The sequence below is a fragment of the Bos indicus genome, chromosome 21 (assembly GCF_029378745.1).
Source record: "Bos indicus isolate NIAB-ARS_2022 breed Sahiwal x Tharparkar chromosome 21, NIAB-ARS_B.indTharparkar_mat_pri_1.0, whole genome shotgun sequence".
Lineage (NCBI taxonomy): Eukaryota > Metazoa > Chordata > Mammalia > Artiodactyla > Bovidae > Bos > Bos indicus.
In genome coordinates this window covers 29,104,133-29,118,893 of record NC_091780.1, presented here as the reverse complement: position 1 = coordinate 29,118,893, position 14,761 = coordinate 29,104,133, and the positions used below count along the sequence as shown (strand labels likewise).

Genomic DNA, 14,761 nt, shown 5'->3' with positions numbered 1-14,761 from the left:
GGGAAGCAAGGTATTCCTCTCAGTTAAAATCAGAAAGCCATTTGAGTGTGTAAGTGGAATGTGATCCCATCAAAAGAGCAATTTAATTGTAGGGGAGCAAATTATTATGGTAAAAACCCATTCTGCTGCTAAGTCGCATCAGTCGTGTCCGACTCTGTGCGACCCCATAGAGGGAAGCCATAGGTACTATGTAATACATTTTGAATTTTTTTTCCTAAAGATAAGAAAGGTTCAGTTGTCACTTAGAAGCATTAAAATAGCAACTCATCCTACAGTGGAAACTACAAAAGATTACACAACACTGAATTTCTTTGACTTTAGAATCCTTTTTTAGTAATCCAGTATTTAGTACTAGCTTCAGAGAAGGCAATGGCACCCCACTCCAGTACTCTTGCCTGGAAAATCCCATGGACGGAGGAGCTGGTAGGCTGTAGTCCATGGAGTCGCTAGGAGTCGGACACAACTGAGCCACTTCACTTTCATGCATTGGAGAAGGAAATGGCAACCCACTCCAGTGTTCTTGCCTGGAGAATCCCAGTGACGGGGGAGCCTGGTGGGCTGCCGTCTATGGGGTCGCACAGAGTCGGACACGACTGAAGCGACTTAGCAGCAGCAGCAGCAGTACTAGCTTCTGTTGTGATTGTAGGTTAGCTGAAACAAATTGATTCTGATTTTGAAAATAAAGTTTCAGTGTGAACTTTAGTAAAACTTTAGTTAAAAAAATACCTGAGACATAATGTTATTAAATAAGATTTTCCCCCATTCAAAAAGCTTTGCAGACTTTTATTTGAGATTTATCTTTTGAAAATCACAGGTCTTAACAGTAACATCTCATATTGTTCATTGCCTAGTGTTTCCCTCTTTTGATGAATATTTTCCCATTTAAGTTTCTCAAGACATTTAGGAAATTGAAAACTTCCTGCTCTTGTCCTTTGTCTGTAGACACATGAGTGAATCAGATTTTGTGGGTATCGACCACTCAGTTCCTGTCTCGCTTCTCACTGTGCCCAGCAGCAGAGCTGACAGTGGGTCCCAAGTTCTTAGAAGTACTAATAGTAATTAGGGAAAATGCAAGCTCAGGGGTCAAAATGAGCTTATACAGACTCAGCACAGGGAAAGGACTTCAGAATTCTTCCTCAGCATTCAGGGTACGTGACTGCTTGAGATTCTTCAATTTATCAATGGTGGAAGTTACTGAGATCTCCCCATAAATTTTGTTGTCTCTTGTTTGAACATTTACAGCATTATTTGTCTCTTCCTTTTCTCCAACCACTGTAGAAAACAAAGGGAAATAAATCTATTTTAAATCAATACTTTACTAAATATTAAGTCAGCAGTCACATGGCCTGTGTTGCATTGAGTTTCCTTCTTAGCACTAATCACCAAATATCAATCTAATGTCCATTGAGTCATCCACTGAGAGTAAGTTTCTGGAGACAAGGAATGACTTCTAATCCCATTGGTCTGTTGTCTATTTTGGAGAACACCTGTGGTGTTTGTGGGGTACCAATAGGAGCAGAGAGCTCCTACAAACTTCCCAACTCCACCTGGCACACTTGATGAATTAGGGTGGGCACCAGACACAGGTCAACCAGCTGACAGAATGTTCTAGAATATAAGTAAAAGGTCTGTTCTCGCAACCCATACTGTGAGATGATGCAGAATTCTGCAGCCATGTGTCTTGCCACCTGGAAGGAAGACACTGGCCATCAAGGAGAGGGGAATAAAGTAGGTCAAGGAAGCATAAAGAACCAGACCAAAAGGGAACAGAAATGGGAAGAAATGGTCCTGGTCAGGGTGGAGTTCCCTCCTGTCCCAGTTACTTCTCTAATGGTTCGGTTATCGAATTCTACCTTCCATAGCGTGAGACACTGACTCCCAATACATTTCATCATGTCTAAGCTAATGTGAAGTCTCTGTCACCACAAGAAGTCTGACTGAACCATCACCAATACACATTATAAACACTTTTGATGACAAACTGCCCACAGGACCGCCCCCTGCATATTTATTTTGCCTTCTACAGAAACTTTCAACTTAAAAGGAGATAACCACATTGTGCCCACAGGCATGTCAATATCCATCTCCCTTGGTTTTAAATTACTCTTACAGTCAAAATTTTAGATTCGACATCTAATTGCTCCTGTTCTTCAGGGACATTTTATTTTTTCACTTAATTCTTTTCTTTTTATCTTCTTAAATTTGGAACTTTCCCTACTCATTACTTGAATCCTAACGAGTTCTAATAAACCAGAAAAGCAAAGGATATTACTTTAGGCCTGTCACATGGCTGAAACATGAGGAGTATAATTCTACTGATAAGATCATTTACATAGTTTTTCCACTGTTGGTTTGAGATATTAATTATTTCTAGTAATACTACACCACAGGATGCACATGAAATTTCCTAAGTCTTCTTCCAGAAAATTACAGAGTATCTAGCCAGGAACACCACAGGCTTTTCTTTGTGTTTAAGTATTCAACAGTTATTTGTCATAATCAAGCAGTTATACCATATTCTTTCTTTTTTGGTGAGGTTTTTTTTTTTTTGGAATTTAAGCGGAAAAAAGCATTTGGGAAAATATATATAAATTTAGATTACCAAAAATAAAATTATACTGAGCCAGCTGTGCATTTTGTATTTTGTTATTTAGTGTACAACCACGATCTAAGTCAACATCAGCCATGAATCCTTCCTCAAAGAAGTCACTGGATATCTACAAGACAATGAGACACTTTCATTAGTACTCTGTATAGGGTAGGGTAGTGTGGTAGGCAGCCTCCAAGATAAGCCCAGCATCCCCTCTGCCCAGTATTCATACCCTGGTGTGGTTCCAGGTTGGTCCATTTGACCACAGTGGAGAGGGAGTGATGGTGCATAAGTTCTGAGATGAGCTTAAAGGGCTGAGACCACTCCCCTAGCTGGGACCTTTGAGGTCCCAAGGGCTGTGGCCTCACCACGCACCTGGGCCAGAGCCCACCAACCATGATGGCTCAGATCCTGCCCCACAGAAACTGTGAGATAATACATGCCTGTTTCTTTGCTCTAAGGTGCCAAGTTACACAGCAACAGATAATACAAGTATTCTTCCCTAACAGAGCCGCAAGGAAAAGAATAACTATGAGATGTTTTAAAACACCAATTTCTCAAAAACAAGATATAAAGTAGCTCTTATACAACTACACAGACTTGACTCAGGTGTTACTGAAAACATGGGATGGTAAATAAATGTATTAGTTACGCAATGTTTAAAGGCATGAATAACATTCCAAGTCAATGACATTCACTGGCCACATGCCAAGATTATGTACTTTAAACATCTCTGATGTTACCTGAAGTGCGTATTTTTCACAAGTTGGCCCCACAGGGATGACCATCACCTGACGAGGAGACAGCCAGAAAGGCCTGAAAGATGTAAGTAATATGTATGTTTCAAAATGACCATTTAGTACATGATTAAAAACTAACCGAAGATTTTTTTTAAATAAGACTTCACATGAGAGAAGGTTCAGAAGAGAGGGGTGTAAGTCAAGCAAACTATATGGAAAAGCAGTCAAGGAGACAAAAGGGGAGACGGGGCCTTCTGATTGGAAGGGGTGGGGAAGACAGGCTGGCAGCCAGGTGAAAGAGCTAAACATCACTGGCCATCTGACCCAGCAACTGCTCTCCTGAGCATCCACCCCAGGGAAGTGGAAACGTGTTTGCATGAATGTGTTTAGCCCTGCACGCTAAAATTTATAGCAGTGTTCCGTATCAGAGCACCAAATGCCCCAGTGCCCTTCAGCGAGTGAGCGCTCAACTGTCACCGCATACAAACACACTGACAGAAGTGAGAGGGGGCCGAGGACTAGGGCTAGAGACACCTCGGACGGATCCCAAGGCAATTCCATCCAAGGAGTGGAAAAACCAGTCTCGACGGCTGTGCACTGAGATTCCACGCCTGTATGACTCTGGAAATGACAGAATTATGAAGGTGGAGATCAGATTAGTGGCTTCTGGGGATAGGGACAGAGTAGAGCAGGAGGTGTGTGGGATCCTTGAAAGTAACGGACCTGTGCTATACCCTGACCAGCGGGTACACAAATTCACTTGTGTGCACAATTGTGAGATCTGAACGAGGCTGGTAAGTGTATCAGAGTCACTTCCTGGTCATGCTGTATGTAGTTCTACAGGATGTCACCACTGGGGAAACTGATAACAAGTGTGCTAGACCTCTGTTTATATGATTCTACAGTTATTTTCAGAATGAAAATGTTTTTCGAGATGGAAAGGTGGGGATAAGCAATGTTTGATGTGGGAAATGGCTGCTTTTTTCTTCATCACATGGATTTCGTTTGAAGGTGTAGGGAAATGCATGGAGATTATTGTGGATGGCATTCTGTGAATGCACGTTTTTATATACTTATTCTTAAATTACAAACCAAAATAATACATGTGACAAATCTAATTATATACATGATGAAACAGAGAAATACAGTAAATGCTTCCTTCTGAGCTCTGCCCTCTCCCTAGACCCAGCCACCAGCCCCAGAAAGCCGCACTCTACACACATCTCAGGGTCTTCTGCCAGTACTCAGCAGGTGTCCAAAAGCTTGCAGCGTAAACTGTGGAGGGTGTGCACGGCAGCTCCATGGGGAAGTGCACCACCCCATCTCCAGATCCCCTAGCCCTACTGCTCCTGTGAAAGACCCACCATCTCTCACTGTGCTAACTACTTACAGCGGAATCAACTGAAGAGAAATACAAACAAGTTAACTCACACTTAGGAGGCACACACCTTCATATCTATACCTGTACCTGTAATGGCCTGGACACCCTGTGACACCTCAGTATGTTTCTTTACGATCACAAATAAAATCTCGGAGACAGACACAGACTCAGGCAACACCATCCTTGTGGACCGTTTTGAGTGATCAAATCTACATTTTCTAGCCTAATTATCTCTAAGTCTGACCTTGCGGCCAAAGCAATAACTAGAGCCCACACATCAGTGTAACTCATACCTCTAGCCATTCTTCCCTGGGGGCACAGAAGGTGACCAGATGAACCACTCAAAGCTGCCCTCAGGGAGTTCACCTGCCCCTCCATCCCCAGGTGGGGCTGCCACTGCAGACGGCCTCTGACTTTGGGGCCACATGTGACCCAGGTCCACGTATCTCCTCTCAAGTCAGTGGTCACAGGGCTGTGAGTGGAAGAAAGGAGAGCATGACAGCCAGCTGGGGGTGGGGTGGGGATGGGGGTGGGGGCGTGCCCTGGAGTGTGGCCCACATGCATTCCAGAGACAGATCTTTGAAGGTTAGACATACACGTGAAAAGGCTACTTTCTCATTTCACCAAGTTCCCAAAAAAGTAAATGACAGGGTTATGCCATTCTGCCTTTGTTTTCTTTGTTTTGTTTCCTGGTCTGGCAGATGCCACAAGAATTTTTTATTTGCTGTTTGGACACTTGCTAATTATAAGGTAGGAGCCATCATTTTTTTTCATATTAATTTTATCTTTAGACATGACTTTAAAGAACAAGAAACATGTAGCTTTCCCACATCACTCACCATTTTCCCCCATAGTTTTCAGAGAGAATGGCTATCATTCTTTCCACTGACCCCAAAATGGCTTGGTGAATGATCACAGGGTTCTTCTTATCGTCCCCATCCTTACTGAAAAATTAAAATTGCACATGTAATGTTCTCTTCAGACTCAGGAATAACTTTATCTTCTTACCTTATATTTAAAAGTTATTTTTCCAAACTAGGTAAAACAAGATTCCTCATGAACTATCTTTAAACATAAATGTGCCATGCATTAATTAGAAATAAAGGGTTTTTTTCTTTCAAATTATAGTATCTTTAATAAACCAAAGGGAAATTAAATATATCATCTAGGAAAAAGCAAGGTAATATTAGATCACTATTTCTATCACAAGTCTACTGATTATTTTAAACACCAGCTTTAATCTAAGTTACCAGTTTACCCCATACCAAGAGGCACTCTAACAAATTACATTTTAAAATTCATGTTATTTTGAACTATGGCTTACTCCACCAGTAATTTATTGAACAATTACCAAAGACATTGAAAAAATAAAATGTTTCTGTATTCTGTTAGAATACATTGGTATTCTATTAATTTGGGTTAATGGTATGACCACTGTGGCTGGCAAAAAATTTACCAACCTTGGAGAAGGCAATGGCACCCCACTCCAGTACTCTTGCCTGGAAAATCCCATGGACAGAGGAGCCTGGTAGGCTCCAGTCCATGGGGTCGCTAAGAGTTGGGAACAACTGAGCAACTTCACTTTCACTTTTCACTTTCATGCATTGGAGAAGGAAATGGCAACCCACTCCAGTATTCTTGCCTGGAGAATCCCAGGGACAGGGGAGTCTGGTGGGCTGCCGTCTATGGGGTCGCACAGAGTCGGACACAACTGAAGCGACTTAGCAGCAGCAGCAGTCATTAGTTACTAGAGAATATTGAGAACATATACAAAACTACAGAGCATTGTATAATGAACTCACATATAACCCTTTCCCAGGATCAGCAAACATCAGCTCACAATCCACCTTGTATGGTCCAAACCTGCCCACTCCTGACACCACCCACTGTGAACACTGCCGTGCCACCCTGTAAATGCTATGCCCCCACATTACATTTCAAAATGTTCCTGGTCTAATTCCCTTTACAGACCTGAAACCTTCATGACATGCTCCTTACATTGGAGGATTCTCTCCCCTCTTTCAAAAAAGATGTAAAAAGCAAATTATGACTGTTAACTATAATGTAGTAACTCACTCCAAGATCTGTGTACACTCTTCCCAGGAAGATAAATGTCTTTGCAATGCTTACAAAGTTCTTAGGAGGAATTTTTATCTATAGGGTTATACCAGATAGTTACTACTAAAACTCATGTACGCACAAGCAAACAAAAACAGAGAGTCATTCACTGAACTCACTTCAGATGAGTCTGGATCTCATCCCTGCCAGTCACCTCTGCTGCGGGTCATGGCAGACTGACTGCAGGCCATGTCCTCTTTCAGAGCTAAGAGGACTTCCGGGTGGGGTGGGGGGCCCAGGTCAGTCCTGCTCAGATACGTGAAGAAATGATTCACTCCACAACCTGGAACCAGTGTGGATATTTCTGGATGTCGTATAATGTTGTTTTGTGGAGGGAATGAAAGAGAAGCCACACAATCCTTTCACAGGCCTCTGGGTACCAGAAATTGCTGTCCTGTCATTTATTTTAAAAGAACTAAAACTGGGTCTAGCCTTAAGAAGGGCAAATAATGACCTAAACTATGCTTACATAGGCACACTTTCAGGTAAACATTAAAATCAATGTCAAGTTCCCCCAAATAATCCCAGTGGATTCAGCTGAAATTACGTTAGATTCAAAGACACCCTTGAAGAGAATCAGTATCTTCACAATATTATTCTTCCCATTCCAATAATGTGTATGAATCTTCATTTAAGTAACTTTTTGGCCTTTAATTAAGTTTTACAGTATATACTTCATATATATATTATATATTTATAGTTATATGTATTCCTAGACATTTGCTTGGTTTTTGTTGTTGTTGTTTCTGAAACTTGTTTTCCATTGCATTTCCCAATGGGTTGTTTTTAATATGTATATGAAAGCAAACTGATGTTTGCATTGACCTTATTGCTAGGTACCCTACTTAACTCTATTATCAGTTTTAATTTTCCCTCCATCTGATCCTGTTGGATTTCTTGACATCTTAGCATCTATATATAGTGATGATTTGTCTCTTTTTTCAATGTGTCTACATATCCCAGCACAACTGTGAGTAAAAGTACAAACAGGCTATTTGCCTTATTCTCAAATAAGTCAATATGTTATCATTGTTTTCTAAATAAATTTTTTTTTACAGTAATAGGAAAATTTATTTCCTTTCCTCTCACTGGAATGAATTACATTTTACCCAGTGCCTTTCAGCACTATTGAAGGTAATGGTTGGCAATATGCCTTTTCATGTTAAACCTTGCTTTCTTGGGTAGAAAACTTGATCAAGATAATGACCTCACTGCTCCTCCATTCTTCTCTCCTCATATTTAAGCCACAACAGATCACACGGGTTTGGCCTCCAAAATAAATCCTGTATACCTCTACTTTTCTCATTTCTACTAATACAGCCACCTTGTTATAACTGTCATCTCTTACCTGGTCTACAGACCACTGCTTCCACTTACGCTCTCCAGTCCCTGTCATCCACACACCTAGGATGATGGACGGATGGATGGATAGATGGGTGGATGGATGGATGGATGCTGGCTTGCCTGATCTGCTTCTTCTCCACATCCCCTTTAGATGGCCAGTAGTATTCAACTTTTGTTAAACTAGTTGGGCCATTTCACCATAAATAAAACTCCCTACTCCTAATTTTATTAATAGTAGGTTATTGGGGAAAGATGGTTTTGAAAATATAAACTCCAGACACAATCTTTTCCAAATGTCCAAATTTATTCTTGAAGTTTCTGTGCTTTCCCCTTTACACTCAGATAATTTTTACTCTTCTCATGTCCTGGTGTAACTCCATATGAACACTGCAAGCATTCCTTCAGCTCTTTACTTTCTCCCAGGACTTAACTCTGAGTGTAGTTCTATAACTATTAATTAAAACACAACACAGGGAATCCAAAATGAAATTACTGTTGGTTGAACACAAACTGAGATCAACCCATAATATCATACGCTCTGGGGAACTGGTGGTTGTTCATTTATTATAAGAATCTTATCAGGAAAATAGTCTAATAAAAATTATTAGATTTAAAATATGCCAATAATTTTTCCTTTCTTGCCTTAGTAACTTTTGAATGAAAGAGATCTCAACACATTGTCTAATCAACACTGCATCTAAAATTGGACATGGTGAGAAGAGGAGCATTTAAAGGAAGGATGTTGTGATTTTGTCTAATTCAAGTCAGGGGAATGTCTTTGAAAACAAGCTGGCTCCAGGTGGAATGAAGTAAGCACGCCACACCCAGCACTCTCATTGGACACAGACATGGACCCAGGAGAGAACGAAAGGGCTGGGAGAACTGAGTTATGCCCAAGAAGACCCAACTCTCAAGTGCCACCAAACCAGCACTTAGGTTCTTGTAATTTTGTCTTCCCTTTTGTAAGGCCTGGACATAAAGACAGTCCACAACCAAGAATACATACCAGGTGCAGACAGGAAAGGCTTTGGGAGAAATCCTTGCTTTCTGGCCAGGAGCCAAAAAAAAACCACCAAGTCTCAGAAAGAGTGGAGTGGGGGGTCCTGGGGTTTCCTTCTGCTTATTTTTCCTGCTCTCTTCCTCCAGCCCCCAGTATTCCCATGGTACACAGAGAATAAACAGGCACCTAAAGCTCTGAGGCAGGGACCCTTCTGTTTGACCAGACAGCCTTGAGCCCAGGTGCACGGGGTGAGTCCCTGCACTCACTCTGGCCCCCTAATGCATGGTGATAGATCTCTGTGATAGAGAGTCTGGGAAGAGCATGAGGGGCAGGGAAGCTAAAGCCCAGCCTTCTGGCCATGGACTGCAGAAAGGATTTCAGGAAAATCAGACAGCAGGGGGCATGGGAGAGCTGCCCGGCCTCACCACTCACCGCGTGTATAGGGACCTGACCCAACAGCACACAGAAACCTCGAGAACCGAGCTGTGGGACCTGGACCTGGGGTGGAGCACACAGGACAGGAGGCCCCACTGATGCTGAGATCCAGGAATGCTCGAGTCCTTCCTATGCAGCGATGGGTACCACGGGCCCCTGCGGGCGTTGGATATGGATACAGAGGGCTGAGTACATAGTACATAGGCCTGGCGAACTAAGCTGACACCACAGCCACAGAAGGCAGGCTGGAAATTACAGCCTGAACCTGCCCAGGCACAGTAACTGCTAAAAAATCAATAATCTGCTTAGGACTGAAACAAAACCCAGGGCTTCCCTGGCGGCTCAGTGGTGAAGAATCTGCCTGCTAAGGCAGGAGACACGGGTTTGATTCCTGGTTTGGGAAGATCCCACATGCCGCGGAGCAACTAAGCCCATGAACCACAACTACTGAGCCTGTGCTCTAGAGCCTGGGGAGCTGCAACTACTGAAGCCCACACACCCTAGAGCCTGTGTTCCACAACAAGAGAGGCCATCACAATGAGAAGCACATGCACCATGACGGAGAGTAGCCTTCGCTTGCTGCAACTACAGGAAAGCTGGCACGGCAATGAAGACCCAGAACAGCCAAAATAAATCAATTAAAAAATTGCTATAGAAAAAAGAAACAAAACCGCCATCTCATAGTATAATATTAACAATATATGGGATGCAGTCCAAAACCACTCAGCATATGCATCACCAGGAAAGTCACAATTCTGAACAGATTAGGGAAAGGGAGTAAGAGTAACTTTGCAGTGGAGAGACTTGGCAAATTCTATTTTACCTGAGCAATGGAGGTTAACATCACTGGTGACAAATCACCTTGCTGCCACGCACACCCTTGACAGGAAATGCCGCCCTCAAAGGTGACATACAGCATGACCCCATGTGTGTGACCTTCTGGTAAGTGAAAAAGAGCAGGCCAGTGGCTGCTGGGGGCTGGAGGGGATGGTGTGACCACAGAGGAACAGGAGTGTGCTGATCTGATGGATCACAATCGGGGTGGTGGGCATTGCTCCACACAATGATAAAACTTATACAACTATACACATACACACAGATACACAGAGACACACACACACACATATACACAAAGTTGACTTTATATTGAGAAAAAAATTTTAAAGTTGCTTGTTTGCAGTGATGAAACAGCCTTTTCTGTCTGCTCTCCTGGGCAACCACCTTGTCCTGGAGACACAGATCCAGGATCAGCCTGTACAAAGCCCCCTCCTCCACCTCAGGGAGATGTCACCGTCTGGGGTGTGTTTCTGTACCTGTTTCTAATCTTCACCATCCCACTGACCAGGGCTTGAGGAAACTAAGGCTGACCTCCAGCAAGATAAGCAGCAGCTGAACAAATACTGAGTGCACTGTACACAGACAGACATTCACTGATGCTTGTTCTTACGTTGCTAAGGTGTGAGTGACAGTATTTAAGACATCAGTCCTGACTTATTCATCACAGTCACTTACCTCACATATGTAAGGTTAAATCTTATAGGCAGTTGAAAGTCCAGCTGGATTGTAGCACATTGATGGTATCTGCCAAGAGCATCCTTGATTTCTAAATCAATCTGTAAATTCAAAGACGTTTGCTTAAACACAGTTTTTACTTTCCAATTTTACTCTTTTTGAGGCATATTGCCTACTTACTTTAGGACCATAAAATGCTCCTTCTCCAGGGTTTATCTTCCATGGTTTCCCAAATTCCATCAAGCTATTCTGTAGTTGCTATTTTTTAATAAGAAGAGAACATTAATAACTTCCACTTCATTGTACATTTTCTTTTCGTCCTATAGCTCAAAATAGTAAGTCAGTGTCAATCTTCACTACATTCCATGTTAGTTCCACTTGTTCTTACTGAGCCTCTCACAGTCAGTAAACTCTGGGTGAGGACACAGGAAGATGACTAAGATGGTGCCTGCTCTCAGGAAACAGACACTTTAACTGGAGGAGAAAGGATCACTCACTGACATGTCCAGTGAATCCCAGTGAGAGGTGGGGGTGAACTTGGGCTTATCTGGCCCTGCAGCCCCCCGACCTCACACTCCCAGCCCCTCAGGAGGGACCCTGCATGGTGAAGGGCAAGCAGGCTCTGCCCTGCCCCTCATGCACTCTGTGTGCAGGTGTAAGACCTGAGGTGGGGGCAGGTTGTGCACCCTCTTTTGCTCTCCCCCATCTCTGTGCCTGCGGCTGGTGGGCAGCACCCCTGGTGGCCCATGGGGCGTGGAAGAGGGAGGCCCTCCATGGTCTGCAGACTGAGCTGCACGCTACCCTTCCGACAAGCAGGCAGTGGAGACAGCCGTGCTGCTGGCGGGGCCGGGCGCGCACACGGCAGCAGGCTCAGGGCACGCTGGGTCTTCCGCACACTCCTGCCCCATGAAGGCAGCTTCTCTGGGCGGCAGCCAGGCTTCCGTCAGAGCAGCAGCCAGACTCCTGTCACTGCCCCCAAGCACTGGGACCCGAATGGTGATGCCGGGAGTGGAGCGCCCCTAGGGGGTAACTGTGGGGGTGGATTGCCCTGACCCTGGGGGTGGAGGGCCCCGAGGGGGTGACGCCAGGGGTGGAGTGACCCCTGGGGTGGAGGGCCCCGAGGGGGTGACCCTGCGGGTGGAGCGCCCTGACCCTGGGGGTGGAGGGCCCCAAGGGGGTGACACCAGGGGTGGAGGGGCCCAAGGGGGTGACCCTGGGGGTGGAGCGCCCCGAGGGGGTGACCCTGTGGGTGGAGCGCCCCGAAGGGGTGACCCTGGGGGTGGAGGGCCCCGAGGGGGTGACCCTGCAGGTGGAGTGCCCCGAAGGGGTGACCCTGGGGGTGGAGCACCCTGAGGGTGTGACCCTGGGGGTGGAGCAACCAGAGGGGGGTGACCCTGGGGGTGGAGGGCCCTGAGGAGGTGACCCTTGGGGTGAAGAACCCTGAAGGGGCGACCCTGGGGGTGGAGCAACTAGAGGGGGTGACCCTGGGGGTGGAGTGCCCTGAGGAGATGACCCTTGGGATGAAGAACCCTGAAGGGGTGACCCTGGGGGTAGAGTGCCCTGAGGAGGTGACTCTGGGGATGGAGCATTTCTGAAGGGACTCTGGTGCATGTTCTCAGACAAAGTGAGGCCCAGCTACAGCAGCTGAGGGAGGGGAGGAGTTTCAGGGAATTAAAAAAATTTTTTAAAGCCAGGTTTGGGCTAAGAGCATACAGCAGAAACCTCTGAGGACACAGGGATTGGGAGGCCCAGCTGGAGAGGCTGCGGGTCAGAAAGCTTCAGGTTTATGCAATGTCGGGCCAGGGCTGGAACCACTGCTCCTAGGCCTGGCCATATACCCTGCCCAGCACCCCTTCTCCCTGCCGTCTATCTGTCCTGTCCCACATTCGCCACATCTCTGGCTCCCAGGAGCGCTGGGGTCCAGACTGCAGTACTCTCTGGGCTCCGGAAACAGTTGTCTGCTTGTGGTGTGTGTTGGGGGCTGGAGTGCTCTTAATGACTCATTACTCTGTAAAGTAGGACAGAGAAAGGCTGGGGTTAATCTGGCTCTGAAGAGCTGAGGGACCTACATTGGTCCCACAGGCAGGGGTCTGACCAGAGCTGCTAAAAAATGAGCCAGAGGATTTCTTGAAAAACTTATGAAATTGGTTATTAGGAAGCAGCACTGAAAAGACTACAAACAGAAACCTGATATAAACTAAAGCGTGAAACAAATGTTAGGTATCGTTCTTATCAGTGTTTGAAGAAAACTGGATTAACTGTGTTCTACAATTAGCACATTTATCCCAAACTTCCCAGTCTTTAATTTCCACCGCAAAGCATCACAACTTCATGAAAGGTAAAATGAAAGGTAACACTTTGCTTCTCCCTACCTTTTCAGCTTCATCCCATAACTCAATCTTTCCCAGGAAGTTTTCAGGTCTTGTTGACAAATTTAATTGAAAGGAGAAGCCAAACGTTGAGTAAACAGACTGCAGAAACTGCAAACACCCTTTTATCTCCTCTTCAAGCTGAAATTAGAGCAAATGAGAAATTAAATCCATTTACAGCATTAAAAAAATTCTTCCTGTCAGCTAGAAATAAAGTGCATTTTTACTGTGGAGGACAGTCCATGGCACTGTTCGCCTTGTTGTCTTTTTCTCACCGGAATATTCACAGGACACCTGCCAGATGCCCATATGTACCTCCAGGCTGCTGGTCCAGCATAGGACTGGGCAAAGACACAGGTGAGGGTGCCTCTCCGTGCACATGACACCCAGGAGGAAAAGCAGCTGACCGGAGGACGTGATGGCCAAGCTGCACCCAGAGGAGAGGTGAGAGTCCTCCAATGCGGCCAGGGCGGGAACCCTCTTGAGCACAGGGAACACGGAGGGTGAAGGCCCAGAGGACAGAGGAGTGGGTGAGGGCGGGCCAGCCGTGGGAGCTGCCTGTGACCGGGCAGAAGGCAGAGAGGGAGTACACAGAACAGAGGCAGGCCAGGGCTGGAGGAAACCCAGCGCTTCCAGAGCCAGGCTGAAGGCTGCACTTTTGAGCCAGCAAGCAGTGAGAAGTGGTGCAAAGGAACAACACAGCTCACCATGGTTGTTTGACTCTGGGAAACTGACCAGCAAGATGAGAAGAGCAGCCCATCTGGGAGTTGCTGGGATCCTTCAGGAGCAGGAGGCTGGTGCTGGAAACAAGTGACCGAAACAGGGGTGGGCTGTATCTGCAGGACACCTGTCCTTGTTCACTAACAGACAGTGATTGCCTGCGAAGTCAGCACTGTGCCGGATGCAGGGAAATGAGGAATGAATGAAATTATTCAGGAATAACATGCTTAGGAAGAGCGATTGACAGGGCTTGTGATAAACTGGACATGAGACTTGAAAACCCGGCCTGGGTTCCTGGCCGGGGCCATGGGAGGGTGCTAGTGTGTCGCTGAAAGGAGAAGTGAAGACGTGGGGAGAGAGGCAGAAATAGGGCTGGCACTGGACCTGGCCTACGTGAGGGTGCATGTGATGGCCAAGCAGACACGTCCCCTGGAGGGCTGGGGTCTGGAGCTCACAGGGACAGCTGAGACACACAGCTGAGGTTAGCAGAGGGACTGAAGACAGAGAGTGAGTGCAGGGTGAGGAAAGCAGGGCTGAGCTGAGAGGCCAAAA

The 14,761-nt window shown here is 45.5% G+C and overlaps 1 protein-coding gene across 8 annotated transcripts in view; it reads right to left on the bottom strand.

The window, feature by feature from the left end:
• Positions 1–762: 762 nt before the first annotated feature.
• Positions 763–14,761, bottom strand: part of TARS3 (threonyl-tRNA synthetase 3) — a 44,181-nt gene continuing 30,182 nt past the window's right edge. For 2 of the 8 annotated variants that reach the window (XM_070775281.1, XM_019983214.2), the window contains 7 exons: positions 13,493–13,630; positions 11,301–11,378; positions 11,121–11,221; positions 5,551–5,655; positions 3,334–3,406; positions 2,603–2,717; positions 763–1,272 (listed from right to left, as the gene is read on the bottom strand). In XM_070775281.1, coding sequence (XP_070631382.1) covers positions 1,124–1,272; positions 2,603–2,717; positions 3,334–3,406; positions 5,551–5,655; positions 11,121–11,221; positions 11,301–11,378; positions 13,493–13,630 — 759 coding nt within the window. In that variant the 3' untranslated portion in view covers positions 763–1,123. Of the gene's footprint in view, positions 1,273–2,602; positions 2,718–3,333; positions 3,407–5,004; positions 5,184–5,550; positions 5,656–11,120; positions 11,222–11,300; positions 11,379–13,492; positions 13,631–14,761 lie in introns of those variants that run through there. The other 6 variants (XM_070775286.1, XM_070775288.1, XM_070775285.1 and 3 more) reach the window with 5 other exon arrangements.